Genomic DNA, 11,209 nt, shown 5'->3' with positions numbered 1-11,209 from the left:
CAATTCCAGTGTTGGGGAAGTGGAGACAGGAAGACCCTTCACTGGCCAGCTTAGTTTGATTAGTGATCTCTAAGCCAATGACGCCTGATGTTGTCCTCTGGTCTCTACATACAAGCACAGGCACAAGTGAACAAGCATGTGCACACACATGAACACCTCCTCGTTGTGCACACACACACTCAAACATACCACATTAAATTGTAAGGGTGCGTTTTGCAGAGTGCAATTAAATGTGTCCAAGGGGAAAGTGTGTTGTAGAAGGGAGTATTCTCTGTCCTGCTGGTACCCTGGATCATTTTCTCTCTCACTCAATAGTTACCCCAGCTGCTTATTAAATAATCACTCAGAGGCTAATATAGTAAATATAATTGTTTGGCCAATGACTTAGGCATCTTACTGGCTATCTCTAACTATAAATTAGCCCATTTCTAGTAGTTTATATAAACATGAGGCTCATGGCTTGCCGGTAATGTTCGGACTTATTTTTCCTGTAACAGCGGCATGGCGTCATTTGCCTCGCCTTTTCTCTCTGCATCATTGTTTGCACTTTCTGTCTAGCTTTTTTGTGCTAAGCCATTGGCCAAAACAGCTTTATTCATCAACCAATAAAGACAGCACATATACAGAAGGACATCCTACATCAATGTTTTTAAAATAACCCCCAAACATCTTGAACCTACCTTTTGCTCAGCTTAGTAACTGATTTTTACAACCTGTCTTTTTAAATTTTTTTTATTTTATTGATTTTTATTGAGCTTTACATTTTTTTCTGCTCCCCTCCCTGCCTCTCCCCTCCCATTCAATCCTCCCACAATGTCCCCATGCTCCCAATTATTTACTCGGGACATCTTGTCTTTTACTACTTCCCATGTAGATTAGATCTATGTATGTCTCTCTTAGAGTCCTCATTGGGATTTGTAGGCTGAATTTCTTTGCTTTATGTTTAAAAACCACTTATGAATGACTACAGGTGATACTTGGCTTTCTGGGTCTGGTTACCTCACTCAAAGTGATGCTTTCTAGCTCCATCCATTTGCCTGCAAAATTCATTATGTCATTTTTTCTGCTGTGTAGTACTCAATTGTGTAAATGTACCACATTTTCCTTATTCATTCTTTGGTTGAGCGGCATTTAGGTTGTTTCCAGGTTCTGCTATGACAAACAATGCTGCTATGAGCATAGTTGAGCACACGTCCTTGTGGCACAGTTGAGCATCCTTTGGATATATACCCAAAAGTGGTATTACTGGGTCTTGAGGAAGGTTGTTTCCTAATTTTCTGAGAAATCGCCACAGTGACATTCAAAGGGGTTGTACCAGCTTGCATTCCCACCAGCAATGCAGAAGTGTTCCCTTTCCCCACAACCTCTCCAGCATAAGTTGTCATCAGTGTTTTTGATCTTGGCCATTCTTACAGATATAAGATGAAATCTCAGAGTTGTTTTGATTGCATTTCTCTGCTGACTAAGGATGTTGAACATTTCCTTAAGTGGCTTGTAACCATTTTAGATTCCTCTGCTGAGGGTTCTCTATTTAGGTCTGTACTTTTTTTTTAATTGGATTATTTGTCCTTTTGATGGCCAATTTCTTGAGTTCTTTGTATATTTTGGAGATCAGACCTCTGTCTGATGTGGGGTTGGTGAAGATCTTTTCCCATTCTGTAGACTGTCATTTTGTCTTGTTGACCATATCCTTTGCTTTACAGAAGGTTCTCCGTTTCAGGAGGTCCTATTTAGTAATTGTTTATCTCAGTGTCTGTGCTACTGGGGTAATATTTAGGAAGTGGTTCCCTGTGCCAATGTGTTCAAGTGTACTTCCCACTTTCTCTTCTATGAGATTCAGTGTGGCTGGCTTTATGTTGAGGTCTTTGATCAATTTGGACTTGAGTTTTGTGCATGATGATAGATATGGATCTATTTTCATTCTTCTACATGTTGATATCCAGTTATGCCAGCATCATTTGTTATATATGCTTTCTTTTTTTATTTGTTTTTTTTTTTGCTTCTTTGTCAAAAATCAGGTGTTTGAAGGTGTGTGGATTAATATCCAGGTCTTTGATTCGATTCCATTGGTCCTCCTGTCTGTTCTTATACCAATACCAGGCTGTTTTCAGTACTGTAGCTCTGTAGTAGAGTTTGAAGTCAGGGATTGTGATGCCTCCAGAAGTTCTTTTATTGTACAGGATTGTTTTCGCTATCCTGGGTTTTTTGCTTTTCCATATGAAGTTGAGTACTGTTCTCTCGAGGTCTGTGAAGAATTTTGCTAGGATTTTGGTGGGCAATGCATTGAATCTGTAGATTTCTTTTGGTAAGATTGCCATTTATACTATGTTAATTCTGCCTACCCAAGAGTATCAGAGATCTTTCAACTTTCTGGTGTCTTCTTCAATTTCTTTCTTCAAAGATTTAAAGTTCTTGTCATACATGTCTTCCACTTCTTTGGTTAGAGTTACTCTGAGATATTTTGTGCTATTTGTGGCTATTGTGAAGGGTGTTGACTCTCTGATTTCTTTCTCAGCTTTTTATCATTTTTCGACTGGAGGGCTACTGATATTTTTGAGTTAATCTTGTATCCTGCCACATTACTGCTCATTACACTTATGAGTTGTAGAAGTTCCTTGGTAAAATTTTTGGGGTCGCTTATGTAAACTATCATATCATCAGCAAACAGTGACAGTTTGACACAGAGAGGGTGGTATGGTTAACTACAAGCAATTCTCAAATTTCCAGTATGACACCAGAAGTGAGGCAGCAGCAAGCTTTTCAAAGATCAGGGAGATCAAAAAACAAAGGACTAGGTTAGGCTTGGAGGTGGGGACACAACCGGAGCTGTACCTGGGACTGGCCAAGTGACATAGCCCACCCTGGAAGACCTCACAGTGGGGAGGGTCTTCCTCAGATGACTGTAGACTGCCTCATCACACCAGGAGGCTGACTGGAAGAAGATATGAGCCCCAGACTTCAAACAATTCAGCTAGGCAACCCCAGAACTCATAGGTAAGTGACCACTTCATTAGAGCCTACTCAAGCCCCAACCCTAAAGGGGTTATGCCCTTTCCATTTCTCCCTTTCAGCCCAGGTACAGTCTAGTGGCTGTGGGATCTTATGGGGGTCGTCAGTACAATTATTGTCTATCAGGGGACCCTTGTTTGTTTCTGTTCCTACTTGGACTATTGGCTTTTGGAGATTTCATAGCTCATTTTGACAAAGTACAGGCTGTGGAGGACTTGGGTGAGCTGTGGGTGAGGAAAAGGCCTTTGTCTGCTTAGGGTGGAGGGAGGGTTTAATCTCAGGCTCTGCTGTGTGTGAGCCAGAACTAGTGAGGCAGACAGCAGAGGGTGTGGGTGGTCTCCAGAGCCTCTGGAGCCTTCCTTGTTCTCTTGGAGATCTGACCCTGTGGGGAGTTGGGTAACTATGTCCGGCAGGAAGGCAAGAACTGCATTCTAGATGAAGAAAGAAGGAAGTATAATAGAGCCAGAGAAGCTTTCACTGCTCTCCTAAACCAAAGGCAGAGCACCTTAGAGGAGCCCAAAGAGGGCTCCAGGGCTCACTGTTCTCCAGAGGCAGCTCCTGCTCCTGTCCCAGGGGGTTTTCCTGCCAGTCTGCAGTGCTGGCATCAGAATGCCACACTCTTCCCCGCTGAAGACAGCTAACAAGACACCTTAAATCCCAAGTCAAAGTCTCAGGGAACTTTCTCCAGTGCACAACACAATTTGGGAGTGGATTTAGGGTTGGAGAATCTGATTTGTAAACCACAGCTAAAGCTCCCGGGAGGTTAATGAATTTACACGCCTGGATTTGTGGTTCACCTGACCTGTGTCTTTCTGAAGGATTGAGTCCCAGATACATGCCGAAAAGAAGTGAATTTTGAACCATTGAAAATTTACCATAGTCACAGGTTTAGGAGTGCGATGGTCAGTGCCCCAGGCTAACCCACAACACCTTTAAATATGACTGTACTGTCTCCCCCTTGAGGTCCAAATTTCCTGGGGATGTGAGAATTGTGCTTTGGGACTTGGGTGTGAGATGAGACTCTGTCTCCTTTCCATATGGAGAGCGAACCATGGGTGCTGGCTTAGGACTGGGCCTGACAAGGAGACGCTGGACAGGAGGGGCTGGGAAGGAATGAGGAACTGGCTGCTCAGCAGTGCAAAGAACAGGGTGGAGTCACGACTACTGACTGGGCAGAAACGAAATTTCTCCCTTTTCAGAAACGAAACTGCTCCCTTCTCAGAAATGAAACTTCTCCCTTTTCAGAAACGAAACTGCTCCCTTCTCAGCAGTACAGGCTGCTTTAGTTCCTGTTTATGAAGGTTGTTGTTTTGCTGTAGTATTTTAGAGGGGAAGGAGGCAGACAGGGTCTGGGTGTGTAGCCCAGGCTGAATGCTCACTGTTCATTTTCTCCATGTCTCAAGCTCACAGAGCCCACATCAGCCTCACAGGGTCAGTACCATGCTAGGCTCCTTGCAGCCTTTTGGGTAGAGATGAAGAACTTTACAAGGTGTTAGGGAAAATGTGCTCACCTTTGGGCGCCTCAGTCACACCTGTTCCCTCTTTCTGTGATTTTATTACTAACATTCAATTGTGACAGAGTAAGGTATCTGAATACCATTCTCTTTCTTTCCAAACATAGCTGACTAGACACCCTGAACCCCAAGTTCCCTTCTGAGAGAATTTCCCCCAGAGACAGTGCTATAATTTGAGAAGGAACTACCTGGTTAACTAGACCCAGGGGTGCCCCTCTTTGTCTGCCAACACTGGGATGTTAGACACAGGCAGTCAATCTCAGCTTTCTGTGTGGGTGCTGGCAATCCAAACTCAGGTCCTCAAGCTTGCAAAACAAGCCCTTTATCTACAGAGTCACCTCCCTGGTCAGAGACCTTAATGTAACTTCATGCTGAGGCAGAGGATGGGGACCTGGCCAGGTATGGAGGTGCCCTGGAAGATTAGAAGTGCTAGTTTCTTTCCTTGCTGACCCATTTTCACCCAAAGCTCACGAGGCTTATGAAAATCAGGAAATTATGGCCCATGCAAAAGTAGACAACAAATGGTCAGGAACTCCTTCTGAGAGAGCCAAGACCCTAGACAGTAGATGAAGTCATTCAGACACTTGAGGTGATGTACACTTGCAGAAAATGAGATTGGAACTTTTCCCACAGCACATAATAATATGAACATAAACCTGAACATTTATTACTTCAAAGAGAGAAAGACAGAAACAGAAAAAGGGAGAAAGGACAGAAAACACATGTGCACACGCCAAGAGAGGAAACAGAAAGAGGCCAAGATGGTGAAGAGAGGTCAAAAGTCGCTGGGAGTGGGCGTGACTTGCCCCTTAAAGGGACCAGAGATCAAAAGGAATAACATTCCCAGATCCTTTTTATAATAAAAAGCAGGTAATATTCCTTAAAAAAAATTGCTGGCGTGCCCCCCGAGCGGCCTGCCCAAGATCCCTGGGCAGCAGGCTCATAGAGCAACCACAAGCCAGGCAGAGGCTGCCAGAGCGGTGCTGGGAGAGTCATCCAAACGAGTGGGAGAGCAGGCGGTGGATGAAAGGCTTACAAGATATAGTAAATAGACATAAAGCTGAACATTTATTACTTAAAGGATAAAGAGAGACAGAGACAGAGATACAGAGAGACACGTGTGCACATCCCAAGAGAGAAGATAGAAAAGAATGTGTGATCCAAGATGGCGGGGAGAGGTCAGGGGTCACTGGGAGTGGGTGTGGCTTGTCCCTTAAAGGGACCAGAGACCAGAGGAATAACTGTCCCGCGCTATCGTCTCGCCAGCAAGAACCATGCGGTACACATAGGATACTTTTGTAGAAAGGCTTTAATCCTCTTGGGAGCTAGAGCATAAGCCACATGGCGGAGACCCAGATATGATGGAACCCATCCCTTATATAGGAAACAGACCCTGCTTTGGACGTGTCACTCTTGTATTGGTCCGCTGCTCCTAGTCCCAGGTGATACCTTGGGAGTAGTGGAAAAATACCAACATGTGTGAGCTTTCTAGCTCACCTGGCGGTGCAGCGCCATCTATGGTGGAGAGTGTGGTTGCGGCCTTCTACATCTCCCCCTAATTTTACTTCTTAGCAGAAAGGCAACTCCCTCAAAAGGTAAAGATAGAGGTCGTACTTTCCAAAATGAAAACATTAAAATGGGCTTACATGGAATCTGTCCCTAGGCTCATGACATCTGGAACCTATCCGGCCTGTCCTCTGCCAATTTTTTGGGAAAGGGAACATATGGCAGGAAACCCTTATGCAGAGCGACTTATCTCTCAGAGAGGGCCATTCTCTGTGTGCTGCTTTTTAGCTCCATAACCTTTAGGGCTAGCTAAGCCAAGCATTCCACCCTGTGCAATGGACCATTGTCCTAGGGGTGCAGGAGCTGGTTGGCTTAAACCTTATTGCTTTAACAAGATAACCATATAACAATAGAGGCTCCCTGTTCTAGGGCAGCCAGCGCTGAGCAAAAACCATTTTGTCCCTAAGACTTTGGGATTTGAGTCAGCAGACCATCCAGAGGAGAAACACTATTTCATAGCAGGACCGTTCCAAAACATTTCCACCCCCATCCATTCTTTGAAGTAGGGGATGAAGGACACGATCCAGGACTGGAATTCTTTGGCCAAGCTTATGTCCATTCGCGTGGAGTTGATTGTCATGATGGACCGTCTCAAGGAGGACAGCAAATCATCAAAATTCTCCTGCAAGATACAAAGACAATTCTCGGGACAAGTTAGCCATTTTTATAAAGTTCTCATATGGTACATTGGTCATATATAAGGCTGGAGTTTTCCATTTACAGCCCAATTGGGCAAGCTATCATAAGCTATCCACCTGTTCTTGTATTAGGTCAATTATTTGATTAAGAACCATTATTTTACCTCTAATAGATATATCTATGGTAACCTGCTGATCTAGGGCTGTAGCCACTGTGGTCGATAACTGATTGAGGGTCTTTGTTTTTTATGATATAGGCCGTGCTGTCCCAGTGGCGCCTAGGAAAAACCCAGGCCCTGTTTGTTGATATAAGGTTTAAGATTTATTGGCTCCCGTATTCCTTGCCGGTACGGTGGCCTCGGGCTCCAGAGCCCGCCCGCTATCCAAGTGTTGTGTGGGCCTGCTCGCTGTGCAGATCCCCGTGTCCCAGGCCAGGAAGTGGCGGCTCCACTCCCAGGCGCCCCCCCCCCCCCCGCCTTCCCTGCGAGGCCAGCCCAGTCCTCTGCGGCTGTGTTGGTGGGGGAGTGTGGCGGGAGCCGACACACAGACCGAGGCGGCATAGGCCAAGATGTGTGAGCTTTCTAGCTCACCTGGCGGTGCAGCGCCATCTATGGTGGAGAATGTGGTTGCGGCCTTCTAGAAATAACACATAACATAAGCAGAATACAAAATGAATTAATCATATCAATGTAAGACCATAAAAAATGTAAGAAATTGAAAAACTACTAAAAGAAGGCTTAGAAGAAAAGTTCTATGACATTGGTTTTGGTAAAGGTCATTGGATGTTGCCTTGAGTGGTTCTACTGTCAACTGGACAGAACCTAGAATTATCTGGGAAAAGTACATCTGATGGAGGAGGGTTAACTGTCTATGTGTTTCTTTCACTGGTTAATAAAGAAACTGCCTTAGCCTTTTTGATAGGCCAGCCCTTAGGTGGGTGGAGTAGACAGAACAGAATTGTGGGAGAAAGAAAGCAGAGGCAGTCAGTCGCCATGACTCTCATCTCCGAGACAGCCACAGGTTAGAATCCTCCTGGTAAGCCCCCACTTCGTGGTGCTACAACGATTATTAGAAATGGGTTAGATCAATATGTAAGAGTTAGCCAATAAGAGGCTACAGATAATGGGCCAGGCAGTGTTTAAAAGAATACGGTTTCCGTGTAATTATTTCGGGTAAAGCTAGCCGGGCAGGCGGTGGGAAGCGGCCCGCCGTTCATTCTACATATATCAACTGAAGGATCATCAATATCTGATTGACTGTGGGCACGTGTGTAAGATTGTGTTGATAATTGATGTAGGAGGGCCCAGACCACTTTAGGCAGCCCCATTCCCTAGGCAGGGAGACTACAACAACATAAGAAAGCTAGCCGGTCAGCTCCACCCACATGATTCCTGGTATATTTCCTAGACTGTGAAGTGAGTTCTTCAGTCAAGGTAATGTTGTGTGGAACAGCAAGCAGGCCTCCTTCAAGTTCCTGCTCTGACATCCCTCAGTGGTGGGTGGTGATGTGGAATTATTTGCAATAAACCAGCTCTATCCCAAAGTTACTTTGGTCCGGATATTTGTCACAGGAACAGAGAGAAAATCAATGCAGATGTTTCCTAAAGCACAATAAAAAAAATTTACCAATGTTGATCTGAGATTTTATCAAACTGTAATATTTCTGCAAAACATAGCAGACAATCCACAGAGGGAGAAAAGGTTTACAACACACAGTCTGATAAAGGGTTAATACCCAAGGAGATAATAAACTTAGTCAAAGATAAACAAATAGCCTAATTGCAAAATGGACAGAATGGATACTAATCACAAAACTTTGAAAGCTGGGATGGAGAGAGGGCTCAGTGGTGAGGAACTCTGGCTGCTCTTCCAGAACACCAGAATTCAATACCCAGCACCCATATGGAGCTTACAACCACCTGAAACTCCAGTTCCAAGGGATCCGGTGCCCTCTTCTGGCCTCAGGGCTACTGCATGCACATGGTCCCCAGACATAATTTCAGAAAAAACACAAGTAGGCATAAAATAAATAAGTCTAAAAAAAAAAATGTGTAACTAAAGCCTTTGTTACACAAAAGGCAAGAACCACACAGATTCCAATAAGGGCTTACTTAGAGAAGACTGAAGACAATATTTAGGACTGGAAAAGAGATAAGTGAAAATTAAATTAGAATTGAAAATGCAAAGGGCTTAACTATACTTGTAACGCCACATCTGAAAACTCAGTAGGCAAATAAGCTCAGCCAATGAATGCAAAAGCTGAAAATAAAATAAAATAAAATAAAATACCCATTTCTCCTCCTGAAAAGTGACCAGCGCTGTGAAAAATATGTAGTCAAGGATGGTGCTGTTGGCTTCACAGTACAGAATTTGTTGTCTCCTGTTAGGTCTCATTCTAAAGGCTCTGTCTGTTTTACAGGAAAGAAATTCAGGTTGAAAATGCAAACGCTGCTGGGGACATGGCCATCACCATTGATCTGGAAACAGACTATGCTAAGCTGGTTCTAAAGGTGAAAGCAATCACACTTGGAGAGAAGAATAGAAAGGAAATGAAGAACCAACCCCTCAGAAAACAGGAGAATGAAACCATCTCTCGAGCTGTGTGTGCCCTCCTGAACTCTGGAGGTGGAGTGATCAGGGCTAAAATTGAAAATGAAAATTTTAGCCTCCCCAGGAATGGATTGGGACAGGATTTGGAAGCCGCTCTTTGTAAATGTCTGCCGTTTGTGGGGAGGCATCTGGACTTCATGGAGCATGGAGGCTACTTTAATATCTTCGTGAAACCATGGAGTCTGGATGTCTTCGGGCTGCCGATTGGCACCCTGAGAACCAATTTGTACATTAGAAACGTTTCATCTTCGATTGAAGTGAATGCTGCTGCTGCTCTCGAGTTCCTCCAAGACCTGGAGGAGGTGGGAGGGAGATCCTGTGTCAGACCAGAGCTGCCTGCAAGCAGAGCCTGCCCTGGAGTAGAAGAAGAGAGCGACCTGGAGGACCTGGCTGCTGCGGTTTTTAACAAGACACAATTTCGGCACCAGGAAGACTTCCCCTTCACCAGATCCACCTATGTTGAAGTTACATTGCTTTCTGTGAAACAGCTGCGAAAATGCGTCAAAGAGCTCATCCCTCGAACTGTGTCCGCGTTTGCAAACACTGACGGGGGATATTTGTTCATTGGTCTGGATGGAAACAATCGGCAAATAATTGGTTTTGAAGCAGAGAAGAGAACACTTGTTTTTCTAGAGAGTGAAATAGAGAAGTGCATCAGACAGCTGCCTGTCACTCACTTCTGTGAGGAGCAGAAGAAGATACAGTACACATGCAAATTCATCCCAGTCCTCAGACAGGGAGCTGTGTGCTCATATGTGTGTGCACTCAGAGTGGAGAGATTCTGCTGTGCTGTGTTCGCTGCAGAGCCTGAGTCCTGGCACGTGGAAGACAAGGGTGTGAAGAGGTTTACCTCAGAGGAATGGGTCAAGAGTCTAATGGATGGCAAGTAAGGCTCTGGAGCCACTGGTGACTTCACGCATGCCCACTGGTCATGTTTTAGCTGAGGCTCTCAAGAAACACTTGGAGTCTTTACCAATGGCATTCTTTGGGCCTGTCACAGCTGAAGGACTTCATGGCTACAAGAGGGCCAAGCCTGCAAGTCCCTGAAGCTGTGTAACTGGAGATGACTCCCCAGCAGACGTCTACTACCAACCAACTATTCCCTGCTGGACTTCAATTGACAGAAGAAAATGCCTTCATAAGATCAGGCTTCAGCCAAGCCTACAGCCATTTGCTTCTCCCTTCCTTCCTTCCCTCCTTCCTTTCCTTTTTTCTTTCTTTCTTCTTTCCTTCCTTCCTTTCTTCCATTCTCTTTTCTTTTCTTTCTTTCCTTTTCTTTTGTTTGACTTTTATTTGATTTTTTGTGAATTGCACCCCAATTCTACTCACCTCCCCATCCCTTCATAAGCATCGTTTGCCTTTTCATCATCCCTTGCAAAAGAAAAAAGAAGCCTAAATAAAGATGAAAACAATAATCTCGCCATGGAAGCTGTGCTGTGTCACTGTGTGTCCACAGTATACCCTTTTTCACAAACATCTTTACTTGAAAATGTTTTTCACAATAAGTTGTTGGTCTGGTTCTAGGATTCTGGCCTCTGTCACACTATCAATATTGGACGCTCCCCTGGACCCTTTTCTGATATCCAATTGTTGTCCTGTGTCATGGAGATCCTGCAGCTATGCTTCTACAGTACCAGCCCCTTCCCATGTTCCAGCAGTTTATGAATAGGTTAGATGCTGGGATGAGCCAACTCAAAACTCTGGGTCTTGGCCTGGGTGGCAACTGAATAGGTTAACCAGCCCACTTCTACACCCGTGCAACCCAGATCAGCTCTCCACACTGCCCCTGTGAGTAGTAGGGCCAGCTCACCTGGGTGTCACAGCTAGTAAGGGGCAGAGCTAGCTTTTAGACTCTACTACCCAGGAGAGCAG

General features: G+C 44.7%; 1 protein-coding gene across 1 annotated transcript; it reads left to right on the top strand.

Annotated features, from left to right (window-relative positions):
- Window positions 1-2,767: 2,767 nt before the first annotated feature.
- LOC148120857 (schlafen family member 2-like) lies at window positions 2,768-10,548 on the top strand. Its single transcript, XM_087910201.1, has 2 exons — window positions 2,768-2,994; window positions 9,147-10,548. Exons 1-2 carry the CDS (start codon window positions 2,945-2,947, stop codon window positions 10,225-10,227), a joined length of 1,131 nt encoding a protein of 376 aa, XP_087766327.1. The 5' UTR covers window positions 2,768-2,944; the 3' UTR covers window positions 10,228-10,548.
- The last annotated feature ends 661 nt before the right edge of the window (window positions 10,549-11,209 follow it).

The sequence above is a fragment of the Myodes glareolus genome, chromosome 9, assembly GCF_982192425.1.
Source record: "Myodes glareolus chromosome 9, mMyoGla1.1, whole genome shotgun sequence".
Classification (NCBI taxonomy): domain Eukaryota; kingdom Metazoa; phylum Chordata; class Mammalia; order Rodentia; family Cricetidae; genus Myodes; species Myodes glareolus.
This window is presented reverse-complemented; position numbering and strand designations above follow the sequence as displayed.